This window comes from Sinohyriopsis cumingii, unplaced genomic scaffold (genome assembly GCF_028554795.1).
Source record: "Sinohyriopsis cumingii isolate HCF-2022 unplaced genomic scaffold, ASM2855479v2 utg002256l, whole genome shotgun sequence".
Lineage (NCBI taxonomy): Eukaryota > Metazoa > Mollusca > Bivalvia > Unionida > Unionidae > Sinohyriopsis > Sinohyriopsis cumingii.
This window is the reverse complement of record NW_028316171.1, coordinates 227,505-250,830: the sequence shown is the minus strand read 5'-3', so window position 1 is coordinate 250,830 and position 23,326 is coordinate 227,505. Positions and strand designations below refer to the sequence as shown.

General features: G+C 35.0%; 1 protein-coding gene across 1 annotated transcript in view; it reads right to left on the bottom strand.

The window, feature by feature from the left end:
- Positions 1–23,326, bottom strand: part of LOC149770850 (uncharacterized) — a 91,915-nt gene that overhangs the window by 24,234 nt on the left and 44,355 nt on the right. The window contains exons 9-13 of the mRNA XM_089949028.1: positions 20,964–21,130; positions 15,387–15,514; positions 8,492–9,061; positions 4,807–4,888; positions 1,024–1,116 (exon numbers count right to left, since the gene is read on the bottom strand). Of these exons, the coding sequence (XP_089805154.1) occupies positions 1,024–1,116; positions 4,807–4,888; positions 8,492–9,061; positions 15,387–15,514; positions 20,964–21,130 (1,040 nt within the window). The remainder of the gene's footprint in view (positions 1–1,023; positions 1,117–4,806; positions 4,889–8,491; positions 9,062–15,386; positions 15,515–20,963; positions 21,131–23,326) is intronic.

The window sequence follows — 23,326 nt, the reverse complement described above, 5'->3', positions numbered from 1 at the left end:
TCCTTCCATTTGAAAATGTCATGCGTTTAAGACTGTCATGGTTTTATTTCTACATTACCCATCCCCTTTGAAAATGTCATGCTTTGAAGTTTGTCACTGTTTTATGTCTACATTACCCCTCCGTTATGAAAATGTCATGCTTTGAAATCTGTCACTGTTTTATTTCTACATTACCTCTCCCCAGCACTTTCAATTTGTGCATGAAACATGTTAACAAAAATAAAAAAATCTCTTCATTTTTTATGAATAATGTCGATATTTTGACAAAATACCTAATTTTAAGCATCATATGTACAGGCTGAGTTTGTAAAACACTGGCCATACCAAATTAACTCTAACATTATTCAATGTATATTGCAGCTGTTCATCACACTGGAACATCATGGAGAAACTCCATGCAAATTGACAGTCTGCATTAAAAGATAAAAAGAAAATGAATGTTTATTGAGCTGATACATGAAAATATTTCCCGCAAGAAGTAGAAACATTTTGTACTATCACCTGTGACAATACAATATTTCTATTTTACTCATGAAATATTTGTGTATTTTTACTAAAGATCTAGACATCCTCTACATATTTAAAGTGTATCCAACTCCTATTATAAGTATCGCATCCCAAGGGTTAACAAGTTGATGTCCTCACTAAATTACAAGTGTATCAAAATCATATTAGATATAAGGCTTCCGGGGAGAAACATATAGATATACTCTATATATTTAAGATATATCCAAACTGTAAAATGTAGATGTTGTCTATATATTTCTAATTAGTTGTAAGATCACCTCATTAGTATGCATGGACTTTGGTCATTTTCAAACTTTCTTCCTCATTATCGAACTAGTATGAGATTTTAATGATATAAATCCATATCTCCTGTTATACTGAAAGCAGACTTCATAGTGGCAGCAAGCAATTGCTGACAGAGAGACATTGCACAGTGGATAGCACATTATCCACTATGGACCTAGAACAATAAAATAAAAGCATATAAGATAAATTAGATAAGTTGACATTTTATACCTTTCGACTGATACAGTTTACATGGAATGTTCATTGCTCTAGTCCTCACATCGTGGACATGGGGCATGTTCTGGTCTCGGATATCTGTACTACCTGAATGAAGAAAGTATCGTTTTACACAAAATGAGTTCTATCTATCTCTTCATGTAATTTGAAAGTACAAAATACAATGAAGAGTTACAAGCAACTTCAATACGTATTTATCCCATTTCTAAGGTCATAAAAGTAAGAAGTAGTGAAATCAGATTGTGTTCTTGTGAGAGAAGCGTAAAGTACCTAGTCCGAAATTAAGGAGAGAAAAGAAAAGCTTGATTGGAAACTTATCATACTAACAAATGTTGGGAACCCGTGTGGCCAAGTGGTCTAAAGTGCTCTCTATCACGGATCACTGCCATCTCACTTGTGTCTACGTGAGTTCGGTTCTCGGGCTTGGCCAATGTGGATATGTGAAAAAGCTTGGCGGTAGCTTCTCGTGGGCTGGCAGTTCTTTCCGGGGTTTTCCCGGGTTCTTCCTCCAACATTAATACTGGCCGCCATGTATAGCATAGATTGTGCTGAAAATGGCGTTAAACCCTATAAGAACAACAACAACAACTAACCAATGACCATGATACTGAATATAACATCCCAGTACATAAAATACATTCAAATGATAATGTGTTACAAAACACCAAGTTTCATCACTAAAGCTGAACGGGCCTGAAACTATTGAAAATAATAGGAAACAAATTACTGGCTCATGACTGTAAAGATAGGAAACTAATGTGAGATGCAGCAGTAAATGATGATAAAAAACATGATGGAAAACAAATTACTTACTCATTACCATGAAAAGGGGACCAGTGTAAGATATAACACTAAATCATGACACAGAAGTATACTAGGCTTATTTGCATAATCACTAACAACTCATTACAGACTGGAATGAAATATGTGATGTGAAATTCAAACTATTTGGCCTTGAACATGTAAATAGAACTCCAAATATGGTACACAAAGTGCCATTAAATATCGTCCTTTAATCTTGTATGGCTTGAAAGGTACATAATGAAAAGGAACACAAGGAACACTTACGATATTGTACCATGACCATGACCTTGACATAGGAGACCAAATCCGCATTTGTAATATGCGACACATTACTCCAAATCTCATTAACAAATCTCAAACAACTTGATATCCATACAATATAGAAAGTATGATGAAAAATTAAAATTCCCAAGTCACGAAAAATGACCTTAATGATGGCTGGATGGACAGAATGGTGAATAGATGAAAAAGTAAACAATATCTCACAAAAAGAAGGAATGGCAATTAATGTACGGTAAACCTTGGAGAAAAGTATTTAGTGTCGTTGCTCTGTCACGATATGGTGTGCTCTATGGTCTAATATTATGGAAAACTCTACACAGATAATTATATACTTTATAAACAACAGTGCAGCAAGCTATATATATATATATATATATATATATATATATATATATATATAAATATATATATATATATATATATATATATATATATATATATATACACACACACAAATCGAGAGAAAGATAAAAACAGAGAAATATACAGCTGTATCCATTATAGATCTAATCACTGTGCTTCAATAATTAACATAGAATGGTATGGTATTATAGAAAGAAAAATGGAGGATGTTCTAAACAATTCACGAGACTGTGCAGTTAAACGGAGTGTGCAGTTAACCGAAGTACGGTACAGTACAGCTTTAAATCAGCACGGCACGAATATAGGTGAAAAATAGCGTATAACGATGATTAGAATCCACTCTTTCAATGTTTATTTACATGAAACAAGAGTCTACAATGAACAGCACTAACATAATACTGTTAAATCAAACACAATGAAATTGACAATTTCCAAAAGAAATCGGCAATTGATGTCTGCACACAAGTTTTACTAATAAGTTGGTGAATTGCCGACTCTATTTTGTAAAACGGTTCAAACAGCTCGCATTCTCTCTGTTCCATGAATCTGCATAAATTCTGGAGTGACTGAATAGCGACTTTAGATGAAACCTGGTCATCTACTGCATCACTTCTTTCGTCATTTTCTACTGAGTCGTTGATTTCACCTTCTGTCTGAAGACTGTCATCTATTGCAACATATGATTGTTCCCATGCTACTATTCCCTGGAGGGCGGGAATATACATGTATCTACCACCTATGGCGTCCTTTACATGTCAATCATTTACAAAGTCGCATTTACCAGCTTAATTGTTGGCTTATTTGAAGCGCTACAGCAGTGGACTGGCAATAACTGATCCTGACTATACATGTGCAGTTAACCGGAGTAGAATTGTAATGAATAATGTGGCACAGGCAGAACATTTATCGTGCTATTATCCGGAGTGTGCATTTAAGCGAAGTGCAGTTATCCGAAGTTTGTTCCCATTGAAAAGCATTGGGAAAAGACGGGACCGTCGTGACTACGTGCAGTTATCCGGAGTGTGCAGTTAACCGATGTGCAGTTAAGTGGAGTTGACTATATATATATATATATATATATATATATATATATATATATATATATATATATATATATATATATGTATATATATATAATGGACAGTAACCTGCTAAATTCTCCAATGAAGTGATGTGGCTTCCAATGCCTGAATGGCTTACATTGGAAATTTATTCAAATGTTAACTTTTTCTAAAAGCTCTTTTTAGCATGGAAATTGACAAAGCAGATGAAATCTGTCAAAAATTTTAAGACATAAGCAACTATTCGAGTCAAAAGGAAAGTCCGATTATGGTTATTCACTGAGTTTGCAGCTCAAATGTTTTGATTTGTCTCTCTTTCTTTCTTTTTGGTTATCTCTCTCTTACATATGCATACACATTTAATAACCTATGCATATTAAAGGTATTATTACTCAATAGATCAGAAATTATAATGACTTGGATTTTAGTCTACTGTAACTTAAAGACATGACATAAGGTTATTTTTTTGTGTTTGTTATTTAAGGAATCCATACTTAACTCCAGAGGAATATTTTTGTTTTACATATTTACATAATCTAGCACATAAGCCCACACTTTAGAACCTGATGCAGGGAAATAATTATGCTTCCCTTTTTTAAAAACAAAATGTTCGATTAGATCTCAGCTTGTGCTATATTCTTAAATTCTAGGAAGATAAAAAACAAAAACAGCAGAACCTTGCTTTGTTTGCCCCAATGAACTATCATATTAACTGAATTAACATATGTATTTAGTTTCTTCCCATGCCCAACTCTTGGGTAACAGCAGGGTTCATACTAAATTCTGAATGATAAATTCAAAGACTTTTCCCAACTTTGAAAGATCACAAACATAGATTTCCAAGACCTAATCTCGTTAACATCTTGTATACAGGTTATATGAGAAAACAATGAATGCAAAATACTACAATATTGTTTAATGATGAAATTCAAACCATAATTAATTTCCTAAAATTGCTTTATAATGATCTGAAGATAGGTTAACATTCACTATTATTTCAGAAATATGTAACTTGTGCATCAGATTTAATACAAAATAAACTGTTCTCTTAAAAGACCTCAGCACTGTTTTAAATAAATTATTATATTTGCTGTTTTAAAATCGGTTTGGGTTTATTTCCACTTTCAAGAATTTTAGAAACCTCAGGGTAATCTGCTTGATTTTCCCAAACTTTCAAGGCCTTGAAATGACTACCTCATTTTTCCCAAACTCAAAGACCTTCAAAGACCATAATAACCTTGAGTAGGTATATTAACAATGTCCTGACCTTCCTTTTCTTTGTCCGTCTCCAAACCAGATGACACTTTCCTCTCCATCTCTTTGTGCCTATGGAGGTTGTCTTCTTTGCCCTGTAGGAAAAGTATATACCCTTACAGTATTGAAAGTTGCATCAACATGTCTGTTGGCAAAAATAAATTTCATCGCACGTATAACACAACAGAAACATTTATCTGTCACACAGATCAATAATTGCTATGTTGATAATACGTCTATTGAAAGTACTAATATAGTTCATATAATAAAATGCTAAATCCAATAGAAAATAAAAGGTCTGTATAAGACATGCTACATCCAGAATAAAATAGAAAATGAAAAGTCCATATAATGACATTCGGTGTGTGCATGTGTGATTTAGATTTTTGTTGAATATTTTAACAATTTTTCAGTCATATTGCTACAATGTCTGCAGTTTGGTAGTTCATAGTGATATCTAGAATTTGGGCATAATGATGCAGACATGTATCATGATATTTCACCATGTCATATTATCCTGACACTAGGCCGACCAGTCCTAACACTAACCTGTTAATGCTCAGTGCCAAGCGAGGCAGATGTTTTGTAACATTTGTTATAAGTCTTTGTTATAACTTGGCTGGGGTTCAAAACAATGACCTCCTGCATCTGAGGCAGATGTTCTAACCACCAAACAAACCTCATAACAAAATAGTTTGCAAGTAATTTATAATGCATGCTTTATAAGCTTCATTCAAATTTTTTAATTCAGTAATACTACATGGGAAGGAATTTAATTCAGTAATACTACATGCCAAAGGAATTTGTTTCAGTAATACTACATGCCAAAGGAATTTGTTTCAGTAATAATACATGCCAAAGGAATTTAATTCAGTAATACTACATGTCAAAAAATTTAATTCAGTAATACTACATGCCCATGGAATTTAATTCAGTAATACTACATGCCAAAGGAATTTAATTAATAATCTTAACTCGGAGATTAAAAACATAAGAATGGAAATATCACAGACAAGATAATTAAATAAAATAAATCCTGGATAGGAGTAGCCTATAAAACACATTTCTCTAGAAGGAATTAATGCTCAAATGGCTGTAAACAATTTACCAGTATCCCAAAAGATTTTCTGTTTGATTTGTGAAGAGTGTTGAAACCAACATTGATATTCCTAAGCAACTGTGACAACAAATATAAGATTAAGATCAGCATTTTGTAGGGCAAACAATACACCAGTAAAAGACTTTGAGGGAAAATCAGGTGCCAACATGACCATCTACTCATTAGTAACAGCGAACCTATGGTGGCCATATATGGTGTGTAACTGGCACCATTAATATTCAGTACCAACTAGGTATCATAAAACATAACTGGGTTAAAATGCAAAATTAATATTGCAACCTGCTATAACTATATTGTCATAAATTAAGTAACTTACAGAAAGAAGCAAAACCAACAAGTTTTATACAACGTATCAAACAATATAATCATCTATGCTATCAAATAAAAATGTATTATGAACTTACAGTATTATGAATTGAATCTGAAATAATTTTGAAACCGTTCTATTAAGGAAGAAAGGAAAATCCAAATAAATTTCAGATCTTCGATTGTAATGGTCTGCCAACAATGCTTACATGTCAAAATGACACTGTCCAGAACTATTATGAATAATTCACAATAGTCCCAGAATCATACTGTAGTCTAATGATCACTTTCTATTTTCACTAAATATTCCAAACAACTTTTGTTCTTTTTAAATAAGATCAAAATATAACACAACATACATTTACAGACCTGATGTTACAACAGAACATAATAAATGAGAAAATTGTTGAGTGACAAGATCTTATATACATAAGTAAAAGGTAAAACACAGAATCATTTCTCAACATAGAATGTCCAATTCACATGATCTCACATCATTTGATGCAGTACCTCTTAGAACAGGTTACAGTTGACAATCCATTTTTATGAAACATAAAGTGTCCTTTTCGCAACTAAACATTACACTGTAGCTACGATGTCGTAGCCTCAACTTGATTTTTTGTGGTTGAGGCTACGAACTGATCCCATATCATGTAATGGAGCAAAATAAATCATCACCTAAGTCAGAAAAACAAACAGTGTAGAAATCAACTACATAAGTATAATCATGTTGTGAAAGAAGTTTGGCTTATTTTGAATTTATTAAGCCCTTACACGATAAAATAAATTGGCATGGTTACTCTAACCTTATCCTGTCCGCCATGACAGATAACGCGAGACTCGCCGTGACCCCTTTTCTACGTAAGGCTTGCCAGACTATATTTTGGATATTCTACGCTATATTATTATCAATCAAGTGGCGAATAATCGCTTCTTTGTGGAATTTCAAAGTTGCCGAGAAACTGTATTTACTTTTAATGCACCGAATTTCTGACCCAAACGGCGCCATATTTTTACTACGATTTGTTTACATTTCCAAATAAGGCGTCAATGTCCTTATATGGCACACAAACAAACGAGGCTGAGAACGGAAGTAATCATTTTTTGAAATAATATGGCGGACGATCTAAACGAAAATATCGGCTAGAAAAGGTAAACAAGATTTTACAACTATTTCTACAATGATTTTCGATACTTCCGGTATCAAATAAGAGGACTACTAAATTTATTTGATTATATTCGAGGAATATGTTTAAAGTGCTATTATTAGGCTAAAAGAACGCCAGGTGTGAATCACACCCGGCTTGCTCCATTAACACGTATATGCTCATGTTAGTACCCTGTCCACGAGGTACGAGTAAGGGTACTAATATTAGTACTAATTACACTGATGCTATTTTCACATGAATGAGGGTTTACTGGATGCAGAAATTTCCATATGTACTGCAATGTATTTGTGGCCAGATATTTGCAGTATTTAATTCAGAACAGTAGACTATAATCTGTACACAAATTTAATTCTGAATTGGAATTGCATCATATATTTACCACATATGCAGTGGTTGGATAAAATTCTGTCAGTTTGGAGACTGGTTTATGTCTACATTCTTCTGTGAACAGAGTTGAATTTATTTACTTCTCTAAATTAACATTTAAACACACTTGTGTATAGGGTGGATTCCATGCTACAAGTGTCAGGCCTGCTCCACTCCCACCACAATTACCCGATATCAACTGAGCAATACCTTTATTTTCACTTGTTGTTGTTCCTGAGAGTGGATTTTAGCCATTTTGACAAGTGTGATATATTATACATAACATAACAATCCCTAGTGGGTAAATTGTCAATATTCAGAGAGACGAGACCATTTTTATTTAAATTCCTTTAGTGACTTGAATAAAAAATGGCCACATAAATATTCATTGTTGACAAGCAATTCCAGAAGTCAGGGTCAATAAAGTTTTCACCAAGATCGTAGCCAATCAGTAAGAGATTACTGCACAATAACTTCATGTGCTTATCTGGATCAATAATAGTGACTTAAAGTAATATGATAACGTGTGGTAATATAAAAAATATTAAACAGCACACGCTATATGTAAATTGCACAAACTATCTGATAATAAGCGATATCACATTATACAGTATATATGTCTGATGCTAAACAAAAGATATTTACCAGAGTCTAAAAGATGTCACATTAGACTCTATATATCATCTGATAGACAAGATATATGCACGTTTTAAGAGGACAAAACTGCTTGTACTCACCTCTTCCGGAAACCAGAACTGAAGCAGTTCTCGTGAAATGAGTGTATGACTCTTGTTGTGGGAATGACAAATTACTATTTCATTCTCTTGGATTAGTGACACAGCAATCAGGCCCTCAAGACTGTCTGCATTAGTATCAGGGCACTTTATGTGTATCTCAAACTGTAGGCTCTGGCCCAAGTTTCCAAGTATTTGTGACAAGTTCTCAAGGATGAACATTCTGGCTTTACTGCAAAGCTCTGATGTCAAGGTTCTGTCTTTGACTCCCATTCTTGTGACCCTTGCAAAAATGATGTAGTTCCTGAAGTGGAGGGTCAATCTATGATGATGGTCAAGGTCAAACACACAACAGCCACAGTATATTAGATTTTCAGACCTCTTTGTGGCAATGGGCCAGTGCGTCAAGCATGCACCAACAAGTCTATGGAAAATGGGTGGTGGTAAAAACTTCCCTGAACACATGAAGCAGAGTACTGATGTACTATCCATCTCAGGGTCTGATTCTGGGGATATGATTTCTTTCGGCATTGCTTGACGGAGCATACATGGTGCAAGGTAGTAGTCTTTGTGCTGAAATGCAATAAAAGGGTTTAGTGCCATGAAATTAAAGATATTAGGCAGAAAAAAGATATATGTGTTTCCTACTGCACTGGTATTTAAATTCAGGCTAGTCAGGAAGGATTAGTATATATAATGTATGAAGCACTTAAAAGTGCTGGGCAAGACCGGCTCAGTTAGATACCCAAATCAAGTTTGGTAATGTGCTTTTATACCAAGGAGGACGAAAGTTATACTGTTATCAATGAGAAATATCATGGTCAGCTGACTGGAAACACGCATTTTTGTTGCCATACAAAACAAAAAGACAAGTATATGTACCTATATTACCTTAAACATAAGATGTTTGTACATGGGATATGAAAACTTATCCTGTGAATTTGGCAATACCAATTAAAAACTATCAGGTAATGATCTTCAACTAGCACTTCTTAATAAGCTGGCAATATCATTATGGCACTTCTTTTAGTTTCCATATAAATGGCTTGAATGAGCAAGCCAATCTACATTGACAGGAACCTATCAGTCACTTCCAAATAATGAATAAATATTTATTTACACAATCCAGTGCAGAAACTGTTCATTTTGCTCAACATTCAAATCATGCAATATATTGCTGAGTTCAAATTATTTATCATCATTCCCCAAAGCAATGATTCTAGTTTTAACATGATAATCGAACAAGACATACAATGAACTCATGACTATACAATCAAGTTCAATAAATAACAGCATGGCACATATGGTCTCCAGGATGGTAATTCTCAGCCAATCAGACATCAAAACAATTTGGTCGTTTATGTATTCAAGTCATCTGAGATCTGGATGCCCTAGTCATTATGATGATGACTTTAAGGTAACTGTCAGAATGGCATAGTTGACGATATTCAAAGGTCTCAAAATTTACTCAAGTCAAAAGTTTTAAACTCATACAGCTGTGGCAAAAATGATTGACTAGTACCTTTGCTGCTGTTGCCACAGTTGATTAGTTGGTTGATTTAGTTTGGTTTGATTTTTTTATAAAATTATTTTTTAGCAATATTATATTAAGTGGAGGAAGAACCCCGAAAGACCACCAACGATGGAGGTTTCAAGGTGCAGTTGGATAAACTACATCGATTTAATGATAAAACTCCACAGCACTTTCCATGTTTCAAGTACCAATGTGGCACTTTTCATTTTGTATCTTTTTGCAAAACACTATGCACTATCTACCAGACCTTCCTATGTCATGGCTATTGGCTATGTGCACAGAGTGAACAATATCCCTGATCCAAACAACTCCTTTCTAATTCCAAACTTCTGTAATTGCTTCATAAACTTTTACAGCACATAGATGCCAGACTACCAACTGATAATGAATAAAAAACACAAATTTCTGTCCTGCCATGTCTCAATCACAATGCCTTACATTTGGCTCTATTTAAGTCCATGTTGCATTTTGGGCATTCATGTGGGTAGGGGAAATGACAATCTGGTTGCAGAAACCCAAACTTAGCTTCAGTTCTCTCAGGTTCAGATCAATGACAATGGTTTAATTGTTGAGTTTACTACAATACTCCAAGAGTACCCTCTATTGCCGTACGTGTCATGGCCACCCTCAAAAATAATGACAGGAACAGTGCCCTATCCATGCACTATGTCAATGTTTACAACTGCTGGGTTGTCATTTGGACCCACTCTTCCTTACCAAGGAAAGGGTTTCCAATAACTAAGCAGCTCAAAAAATCCTTGCCAACACTGCTGTTGCTTTGTGATTTTAATCCTCAATTATTCAAGACTCATAGTTTTAGGTTTGGGGCATCAATGGAGGGTATTAAGCAGGGTTTATTGGACAGTCTTGTTCGGATCTTAGATAGGTGGCAGTGAGATGTTTTTAATACATCTGCCTGAGCGATAGAATTTCTAGTTTGTAATTCTGTGCTGACTTCGGTATTTCTACACATTTCCATAGCACTTTCTACTACCTGGTTCTGCTTTCCAATTATTCTGCTTTCAGGTTTCATGGGTGCACAGATCGATGCAGCCATCCATATCATTGAGGATGTGCTCATGTTACAACACATTCTTCTACTGGTGTTCTGTGACATGGAATAAAGATGTTTATGGATATCGTGCGGACAGTTCAGAAGTCTCATGGGTGGACAGACCGATAGAGCCATCCATATCATAAGGCACATCACTCCATACTGGTTCATTGAAGTGCACATCATATGACTTCATTGAAGACGTGACTATCTTACAATACTTCGGTTTCACAATGGCATTCTGTGATACGGAATTCAAACATTTCTGAATCTTGTGTGCCCCCTAACTTCAGAATTCATTCTTTTTTGACACATGTGCAGGAGTTTGAATTTTTCTGTGTCCAATAATACTAGGTCAGTGTACATAAATGGCTTCAAGCGTTTCTTGAATTTTGGCCCTTTTAGGTGTTGTTGTTTTTCAAACTCTTTACATGAACTCTCAAATGTTTTGATTTATTTAGTCACATGCTGTCACCCCCTGCGATGTGATGAGACAATTCCATTGTATTCGGATATTAGTTGGAACTTGCCTTTGTCATCAACTGTTCCTCATGGACAATGGATGCACCTTAAGTAGAACTATAATGGATACGTCTTCCACATGGGGGCAGCTACCAGTGCTGCTAAGGCTGGAATTCCAGGCCATCTGATCCGGCCTTGGGTCGAAGGTCCTCTAATGTATATGGTAGATATATTCAGGTGCACCCCGACAGAGTTAACTTTGTGTAGAGGCAGATGTCATAGCATGTGCCTCACTTGTCAGCTCACACGTGTGTTGATCAATGCACTATTCCAATTCTTCATTTAATGATGGAACACTTCAGAGATGTTGTATAGCTATACATGTCAATCATTTATTTTCTCATCATACGCTACATTGTCATTTCAGCTGTATCTTCAATTTGTAGACATGTGACTTCTTAAATGGTTATCTAATACATGTATATAATATTGATACATATAGGCACACAATGATGATCATGTGGTTCGAAACCTAGTTTATGCGCTTTCCACATTACTGCATTGAAAATCATTATATCTTTATTTATCCTTACATTTTCTTAAACTGTGGGTCTTCGTTACAGTCACACTGTTTCATAATCACAGGGATCTCTTCACTTTGTCTGGGCCATTGCCAAGTTTCATGCATTCACAACTTTGCTTCTGACCCACAATTTGTGTCAGTACTTAAATGTACTCAACTATTATTCCCATATTCTTCATACCCGCTTCCTACGGTGCATGTATGGCATATCGGCTTATCGATTTTTCGTTTCAGTGTCTATATATACCTCGTATCAGCCCTTTGCGGCTCCACATACAAGTGTCGGACAATTTTCACAACCCTACAAACTCCCCCAAGTCTGTCTTCCTGAGGTATTCTTACAAAAAAAATTTAGAGCAATGTGCTGTGACAGTGTAGACCCCATTATGCCAAAGATTACTTATATTTACAATAAAGTTTACATTGAACCTATGTCGTATGTATTATTTAAACTTCAATATCCATCGTTATGAAAATGTGATTTAGAGAAATCCCCCTGTAAAAACAAATCCTGTAGAAATCTTTGTTCCCTATGTGATATTTCATTGTAAAAGTGGCAATGTAAAATCTGGGGATGGGGGGGGGGGGCAGCATTAATACCTTGAGTACAGTTTTGTCATAAAAGTAAAATGCATTTTTTGAGTTTGAAACTATTAGCAAGAGTAATAAAAAATTCACACTGAATATCTACTCCATATTTGATAACCATCTACATAGGCAATCATACAATAGTCTGCATGTCACATTAAACGCCTGTCCCATAAATAAATACTCCTGTTAGACACTCATACAGTAGTGTGAATGTCACATTAAACACCTGTTCCATAAATTAATAATCCTATTAGACACTCATACAGTAGTGTTTAAAGTTGCATTAAACACCTGTTCCATAAAGTAATAATCATGTTAGACACACATACAGTAGTGTAAATGTGACATTAAACACCTGTCCCGTAAAGTAAAAAGTATGTGCAGTCACATAACAATACTCTGAATGTAACATTAAACACCTGTCCCATAAATTGATAATCATGTTAGACACACATACAGTAATGTGAATGTGACATTAAACACCTGTCCCATAAAGTAAAAAGTATGTGCAGTCACATAACAATACTCTGAATGTGACACTAAACACCTGTCCCATAAATTAATAATCATGTGTAGGCCTATTAGAGTAGTCTGAATGTTACATTAAACACCTGTCCCATAAATTAATAATCCTCTTAGGCACTCATGCAATAGTGTGAATGTTACATTAAACACCTGTCCCATAATTAATAAGTCTGTGTTGTCACTCATACAATAGTCTGAATGTCACATTAAACACCTGTCCCAAAATGTAATAATCCTGTGTACACCTCATACAGTAGTCTGAATGTCACATTAGACACCTGCCTGTCCCATAAATTAATAATCCTCTAAGATGCTCAAACAAAAGTGTGAATGTTACATTAAACACCTGTCCCAGAAACTAATAATCATGTGTAGGTACTCGTTCAATAGTCTGAATGGCACATTAAACACCTGTTTATTAAAGTAATAATCCTGTGTACGTCACATTAAACACCTGTCCCATAATTCAATAATCACTTATGTATGCACGTATTAGAAATGGTTGACACTGGAGAATGGACAATCTTTGGTCAATGTACAAGACCTACTGATCCCAGAAGTTAATGGCTTCTTCCTTGCCCTATGAAGAAAACATTCATAAAATGTGGGTCAAGTACATGCTTTGCATGCTGCTATTATTATTTCAGTCAGCCATCTTGAGCACCGACCTTTTGATTCTAAAATTAATAGGGTTCTTCCTTTTTCTACATGCAAGCCATCCTCAAGGTTGTAACTATATATTGTATATATCTTAAGATGTTCTGTGTAAACCATTTTCAAGACTTCAGTCATGATGACCTTTGAACATTGAAATTTTCAGCCATAATTTGTTACTTTCTCCCTCAAATGTTGTAGACAGCTTGTTATTCTGGAGGAACTGAGGATGTGATGTGATGTGATGTGATGTATGTATGTATGTATGTACGTACGTACGTATGTATGTATGTAGGTATGTAGGTATGTTTAAGTAGATATGTAGGTAGGTGAATACGTAGGTAGGTATGTGTGCCTGGCCTGAAAATTTAGTTTTATTTAACTCACTAGTCTAGGACCATTTAGACCAAAGATTGTCGGGTCCACAGAAGCCAAGTACCAGTCGAGCAGCTATGCCTGACAAGTAAATATTTACCACAGTTTCTTAACAAAAAAGAGAGACAGGCTAAAAGAAAACATGAGTACAAGCTCAAAATGCAGACAACTACTTTACGGTTCATTCAATAATATAATTATCAATCTTGACATTTTAGAATTTTAAAATGACATGATCAGGTCTTTGTGTGACATATCACATGTGTAGCTATTTTTAGGGTTAGGTAATCACTCAATATTTCATGATCAGTCTTAATCTTCTGCTCTATAACCTTAATGCTGTACAAGTTTATGATATTTGTAACATTTAAATATCAACAGAAGGTATGGTGAGAACAACACTGGAGGGTCCTATCTTCAAGATCAAGTGTAGGATCATGACTAAGTATTTAACATTTGCATCACACTTTCCTAACCCTTAAGCCATTTGAGATTAAGGGATGACACTTTATCTAATTATGCACTATCACTAGACAATATGTTGCAGTAATTATGCACTATCACAAGACAATTTGTCACACTAATTATGCACTATCACTAGACAATGTGTCACACTAATTATGCACTATCACTAGACAATGTGTCGCACACCACAATATGGTTACTAGATATATCACACACTTTTTAATTACGTATAAGCAAACCAGGTTCACATCAAAGACACAAATAGCTTTAAAGTTATGGAGCAGAAACAAAAGAATGACAGATGGAAGGAGGGGTACTATGTCCACAAAGTTTCTTGAACTCAGGGAAGACAATATTTACTGATGCAAGGAAACTTATTTGTCATGTAAGGACCAGAATACAGTTACAGTTCAATCTGGAAATTGAAAACTGAACTTCAGTTTGGTTTTATTAATATTCTGTTCTTTCATACCGAATCTGATTTGACATAATAAAGTACAGACAAGTTTTCCTTTAGTCTCCATCAGTTTTATGCTATATGGACAGAGGGAATGGAGCAGCCACTGTCCATAAACATGCTATATGTATACTCAAAAAAATGTGGTTTATGCAAACCTAAATGCAATACTAAAATTTCAGTTTTGTATTAACATACCTTTAACTCCTTTCCATCTTCATTGTATGACCTTGGCTTTGCAATTATGTTCAATTGTTCCATGATAAGCAACAGGTGATCCTTATTGTCATGGAAGTCTGGATTTTTCTCCTTCGTCCAGATGGCATCTAAAACAACAATGAGGAAATATATAATATTTACAATCACCATTAACTCAAACAACAATCACTCAATTACAAGGCATCGCATCAAAAACTCACTTTGACCTGTGTGAAGGAGCTAGAGACTCAAGTCAACATTTTGGACTGATATCAGAGTCTTTAAATTTCTCTGTGATTTGAAAGTCATTTATGACTGAAACGTACACTGAGACTTTAGCTACCCACCACAATGGCACAAGCACAAGACTTCAACCCATGTGCTCATATGCTAGACCTGTGCTCCATGGATAAAATAAGGAGAGGAAATATTCAACTTTGTATAATATAAACATGAACCTGCATGGTTGAAGTGACTTTGCTTCACCTTTTTTTCCACCAACATTTGACTACCACTAAATTGTCCCACATTATCAGGACTTTGCTAAATGAAGATGGTCCTGCCAAGGATGGAAGGCTATGAGGCTTTCATTTCCAAGAATTTGATACGATGGGTTCACTTTTGCTGTGTCCACTTGCCACTGACCATCTTGAAATCTGGTAGAAATTGGGCTCTCTAACCTGATGAGCATACCTCTATGCAGCTTGTGACCTTTGGTTGTAAGGCTTCAAAAGGAAATCCACATTGTTAACCATTCTCTGTCCTGTAACAGCATTAGGACATGCCTGAATTTCATTGAGATCTTTCTCTGCTGATCTAATCATCAAGAAATAGGACACCCTGAGAAAAGTGCCAACTGCATGATTTGCTGCCATATTGAAGAGACCAAAGGGTTTTAGGTGCTCCCTCGCCACAATATTGTTTAAGAAGCTCTCTCTACTGCTAGGACAATATTGTTGATTCATCTAGGAGGAAAACAGATTACACTGATATTGGTGAGCAACTCCATACCTAATAATTAAATGTTGTGAAGGAACAATCGCTAACTTGTCCACATTGATTATCCACCACAAATGTTGAATGGGGCAGAGAAGGTTGTACAAATGTGAAATGAAAATTCAGCTTACAAAATGTCAAGTTCCTTCAAGAAAAGTAAAATATAAAACACATTACCAAATCATAAAGTTCCTTCATATGTTGAACACTGTAGTAACGATTGCATTTAGGTTGGAGATCGAATAACTTATCATAAAGTGCATCACGGTGATGGGTTAATTGCAAGAAATGTACTCAGTATGGTCTTCACCATTTAATATGCAAGAGTGGGTTATGACAAATTCTTATTCTTTCAATGACTACTTTGTCCCCGTGAGTATTTCTGTAGGAAGGTGGCTATTCGCCTAAGGAAGGTTTGACCACATATAGCTTGTTATTGACAGCATCATTATATTATTTCTGCCACTTTCTTAAGCAAAAATCATCCTTTATACCAGGTTTTATGTTAGTGTATGATATTTTAAAATCAGATGGTTGTACAGATAGGGCTATATTAGCAGCGTGGTGTGCTTTTTCATTACCTTTACCACCGACATGTTGGGGTAACTAAGATTATAATGCAACAGTTACGCAGCTCTGTCTGTCTGATGGGAATGTTGGTCAGTAGTGGGTTTCCCAACTTCTTATTATGCTGTGAATGATAGTGAATTGGGAAAAATGATAGCATTTAAAATAAGTCTGCATTCGATGTGTTTTGGAGGCAAGTTATACTGCCCAGAGTTCTGCTGATAATAGTAATGCCTCCCCTGATTTCCTCTAACTATGTCTGCAGCAACCGTTTCCTATCAGCTGTTGATGAAAATTCTTGAGCAGTTCTTAAATTTGGAGAGAAGTTCCTTATAAGAGTTATGACAATTGAAGGAATCTAATTTTTCTCTTTCAGGATGTGTTAAAGGAAGGTAGGGGGATGTTACAGAAAAAAACAACTTCTGGATTTTTTAATGGTCAAATTTTGTGCTGTTAAGATGGAAGATATTCTAATGTCAAAGGTAGATATGACATCTGGTTTATTTTCTTTCATATGCTTTGTATTTAGGTTGGAAAACATATGCAAAATCTGGATTTAAATGTCTGGCATACCTTACAGTTAATGTGTCACTGTGATGATGGGGGTAACCCATTCACTTGAACCAAAAGGTTTCATATGGGGAATCATAAATGCCCACAGAGCGAGTCATATTACTTGATTGTGAATTGAATCGAGGATCTTGAAGTATTATATTCTGGGTGAACCGTAAACAATGCAACCATAATCCAGCTTGATCTAAAAACGGATCTATTCAGGTTAAGAACAGCCTTTATATCAGCACCACAGACAGAGTGTCTATTACTTTGGGTTAGACAAAAACGTTCAAGCATTTAGCTGTCAGTTCTAAAAGTGTGAAATGATGACGAGTTTTCTGTCAAGTACAATACTGAACAACTATATTTATACAATTATTGAATACAGGTGTTGTGACCAGTATTAGTTTAGGATCATCCTACCATTTTCATAGCTGACATAAATGCACACATATTGTTTTTCATTTTGAGAATTTGAAGCCTTGGACAGTGGCAATATACTGAGTCCTGTTTAAAATCTGTTGAAACTGTCTTCTAATTGTATGCAAGTGATAACATATTAGGAAATCATCAAACTATTACTAGCAATCTACACCAGGTACCAAATACTCAGGAATGTTATCACTTTTTATGTCAAAATGTGTAATAGATAAAATACTAACCGGGGCACATTCATCTCTTGCTTGAATATATTAAAAGGTGTTGGTCCCACCCATACCATGAATTCCTTATTTGAAAAGATGTTTGATAAAAAAGTGGGTGGATGACCTTTCATACACAGTTCATGCAAGTCATTCACTATTCTGTACTTATGGTGATCAAATCATTGGACATTCTAAAGGAGAAATTCGGAAGGGTTCCAGAAGGTGCTTAAAAAAATGGTATTTCTTCAGCGCCAGCTGCTGTATTACGTTTTTACTGCATCCAAAAGTTCAAAAGTGAAAAAGGTTGATTATATTGGTCTGAATTATTTGATGAGAATTTCAAATGTTTCTTCTCTTTTTGACCTTTCTAACTTTGAAACCTAATGAATATATATGATGATGAATTGTTAGAATAGTTATCTGCAAGTACAGTTGCTATGTCATGATTGCAGTTGAATAATGTATTGTTATATTAGAAAGATTAAATTTGTTTCCTCTACCATTTGTTTTATGGATTATGTCCCATACTTTATTTTAGAGGAACAAGACATTAAAGCAGAATATAGTTTATTTTGTGCTGATGCTCTTTTACAGTTTTAATTATGTGGCACATGCCAGGAATATTAACTACCTACATAAATTTTCGGGCATCTGATGTGTGTCAAATTTTCTCAATGCTTCTTGACAACATCTGATGGTTTCTTTCGTCAATAGTGAACCATTACTTCTGGCTTCTTTTAACGTTAGATAAGGACTTAGGAATGGATTCGGTTGTAATATCAGGTAAAAGATGTAAAATGCTGAACAGAATGAATAATTAATAAGCTATATCTGTTCAATTTAGTCCAGTGAAGTGTGTGCAAAAGATACTACTGGAAGATCAAGGAAAGTCTCAATTTCCTGGATATTTTCATATTTTCAGTATGTGTGCTTTGTTCACACTCTACAAACAAACCAGATTTCACTTTTTCACTTTTTTCTGTGTGCTGACTAACCCAAGAATAGTCTTTTCGACTACAAATGGAGCTAGTGCAGCAAGCACTCTATATGCATATTCTGACTGAATCAAAATGAAGCATGAACATGAATCCAAACTATTTGGTTCATTGTCTGTGTTTGACAGTGGTTTGGATCTTTTCAGTTGATTTTTCTTTTGATATTTATTATGTTTTTGGTCAGCATGCTCACCTACCAGCAAGAGGACACTTATCTAGTGTCAGAGAAACACAAGTGATAGGACTTTAGACATACTGTGATGTGCCACTCTATTTATGACTTTGGAGATGTGACTGACCGCATTCCAGTCATCATTGTACTTGGTTATCTCTACCAATTGGTACATCATGTGAGAGGCCAAATCCAGAGTAAGAGCAGAAACTAAATAATGTACAAATTTTAAAGTAGTTACAAACCTGTCTGTAAACATTGTACCATAGAGTGGATTACATACTGATGCAGTGAATATATGACAAGGCTAGGCACTTCCATACAATACTATGCAACCTGTACCAATAAGGAGAAAAGGTGGCCAGGGGCTTACCAAAATGGCTACCGGCTATATCTACAATATTCAAGGACGCAAAAAACTCTGAAGGCTGTATGTATGTCATCTTCAACCTTATTAACTGGCTGCATTGAATATGTTACGCTTCTGGGCATTGCTGGACTTGTACCAAATGGGTAGCCTTGATTTGCATAATGCAAATTTGTTGTATTGGCTTGTCGACGTTCTTTTTGACAAAGCTTTATGAATCATATTCAACACCCTTAATTCTGGATCTCTACTGGTGTTGCCAGCAACGTGTCCTCTGTATGATGCAGTTTAACATGTGGAGTGGGAGTCATTCCTCCTTCCTCAATTAAACTGATAACGAGTCAGAGGAAAGGTGTAAACTTTACATGTCTTGTTCACTACTTCTGGATTGACGATATTTTCTTACCCATGAAAACACTGGACCATATGTCTTCTATCTATTTAGTGAAGGCAAGGCATAATTCTTATTGTCTACTGTCACCATAAAACGTTTTGAAACACCTTCATTTTGTAGCATTTAAAATCCATTTTGTCCCAGAATATGTCCAAATATTATGATAAAAACATATCAGGTGTAAATACAAAGTGATGAATATATGTGTCCGTGAGAGGTCCTACATAAACAATAGTTGGCAAATGGACAGTGAAAATAGGTATTAATCAACTTAGCAAGAACAGAACGGAATGGTAATTAAAAATATACTGACAATATCTTATAAGCATATCATAATAATGAGATAATGTGTGAATCATCGAATGATGAACAAGAACAGCTCTACTGTGGTGCATAGCTGTTAATATGATGTTACTGATATAACGAAATTTCAAATGAAGTAGTGACAAATTTATTTGCACAAAATATGTGAAATATCACCAAAATACAAAACATGAAGTCTGCATTATATGTAATGATTGTTTGACTTACTGTGCCCCAAAAAGACTTTTGGAGTTAAAACTAATGGTATATAACATTAGGAACTCCCCTAGTGGGGTAAGGGGAAGTAATATGCAGGAGTTACTTCCTTTTGTTTATCTGAGGTAAAAGTATTTTTTCAAGTCGATGGGAGGGCTTAATTCTGGTGAAAGCAGAAGTAATTTTTAATGTTAATATGATTGGGTACTATATTTGATGGATAAATGTTAAATTGCTAAGCTTTTGTAAATAGCAAAGTTCTACAAGTGTGTGTTAAATAAAAAAAATATTTGTCACAATCAGTTTAGTTAAAGTTTAGAGAGAAAATAATATTGCAGAAAATAGTTTTAAAAAAATAATTTACAAACCAATTAATTCTTGAGAAAGCTTTCCCTTCGTCTTAAATTCAATCCACTTGTCTGAGACAGCTTTGTTGTTTCTCAGGATGAACATGTCATCAGCAGTGATAAGTGATTTAAGGGCATCAATCAACCACTTTGGGTCCAATATAATCTTGTTCCTCAGTACATCCATGCTGCAGATGGAAGAAAAAGATTATGTAATAAAATAATATATACACAGCACCTGGTTCTGTAATGTATCTACTACTGTTTCTGTTGCCGATTTATATATTTTCATCATAACTAAATCACTAACAACTCGTCAATCTGACCTTAAGAGAGAGGGATATTGATGCTTTGTATCACACAATAATAGAGGTCAACTGCATATTCCAAGTAAATATTTATACTACAGTCCAAAATAAGTATGTATATGTGTATCTGTATGTATGCAAATAAATCACAACAATACAGAGCTAAAATAAAGGCAGGAAACTAATAACATCAGAAATACTTAAATTCCTAAGGAAAATAAACCTTTATAGCAGATAATAAAGAGGTTTTCATGGAAGATGAACAAAAATGAAAGAATTATTTACAATGCAAATAAACAAATTGTTAAGAGTGAGCATTCACAAACTACATTGATAAAATATATTTTATACAAACATTTTTTCAATGATTTCCTCTGGTAGCATATTTATCAAAATATTTAAGCTGAAAAACATTAGTCCAATGGCATGGCATGCACTGTGGTCAATGTTCACCAATTTTGGTGTGTGTGTGTCATTTGCATTTTTAACGTAGCTTTAACAATTTTTCAGTCATATCGTTACAATGTCAGCAGTGTGGCAGTTTACAGTGATGTCTAGCACTGGGGATTCATGCTGCAGACATGTAGCATGATGACCCACCCAGTCACATTATCCCGACTCCAGGCTGACCAGACCTAACACTAGGCTCTTAATGCTGAACACCAAGCGAGGCAGCTGTTTGTTATGACTCGCCAGAGGATCAAACCCATGACCTCTTGCATCTGAGGCAGACACTCTAACCACTAGACCACTTAGCGGTCCCTTTCTGATGTAAGTAAGTGTAAGATATGTGTATCTCATACTCAAGCAACATCAGGTCTAACTGCATGCTGAATCTGCAAAACAGGCTGCAGTGGGAATATTCCCATTTTCACATGTCAATAACTTGCAAAGTGTTTCAGTAATACATTTCATCACAATTTAGAAGTGTTAATGTATTTAATAGTAGCAGACTTCCAGTAATAGATTTTATGCCAATATAGAAAGGGAATTGTTGTATTTAAAAGTCTATAGTGTTCCACTAATACATTTCATGAACATGTGTAAGTGATGTGTTTTGTATTTAATAGTCTGCAGTGTTCCACTAATACATTTCATGAACATGTAGACGTCGCTTTGTATTTAATAGTATGCAGTGTTCCACTAACACATTTCATGTCAATGTAGACGTGGCTTTGTATTTAATAGAATGCAGTGTTCCACTAATACATCTCATGTCAATGTAGACGTGGCTTTGTATTTAATAGTATGCAGTGTTCCACTAATACATTTCATGTCAATGTAGACATGGCTTTGTATTTAATAGTATGCAGTGTTCCACTAATACATCTCATGTCAATGTAGACGTGGCTTTGTATTTAATAGTATGCAGTGTTCCACTAATACATTTCATGTCAATGTAGACGTGGCTTTGTATTTAATAGTATGCAGTGTTCCACTAATACATTTCATGTCAATGTAGACGTCGCTTTGTATTTAATAGTATGCAGTGTTCCACTAATACATCTCATGTCAATGTAGACGTCGCTTTGTATTTAATAGTATGCAGTGTTCCACTAATACATTTCATGTCAATGTAGACGTGGCTTTGTATTTAATAGAATGCAGTGTTCCACTAATACATCTCATGTCAATGTAGACGTGGCTTTGTATTTAATAGTATGCAGTGTTCCACTAATACATTCCATGTCAATGTAAACGTGGCTTTGTATTTAATAGTATGCAGTGTTCCACTAATACATCTCATGTCAATGTAGACGTGGCTTTGTATTTAATAGTATGCAGTGTTCCACTAATACATTTCATGTCAATGTAGACGTGGCTTTGTATTTAACAGAATGCAGTGTTCCACTAATACATCTCATGTCAATGTAGACGTGGCTTTGTATTTAATAGAATGCAGTGTTCCACTAATACATCTCATGTCAATGTAGACGTGGCTTTGTATTTAATAGTATGCAGTGTTCCACTAATACATTCCATGTCAATGTAAACGTGGCTTTGTATTTAATAGTATGCAGTGTTCCACTAATACATCTCATGTCAATGTAGACGTGGCTTTGTATTTAATAGTAT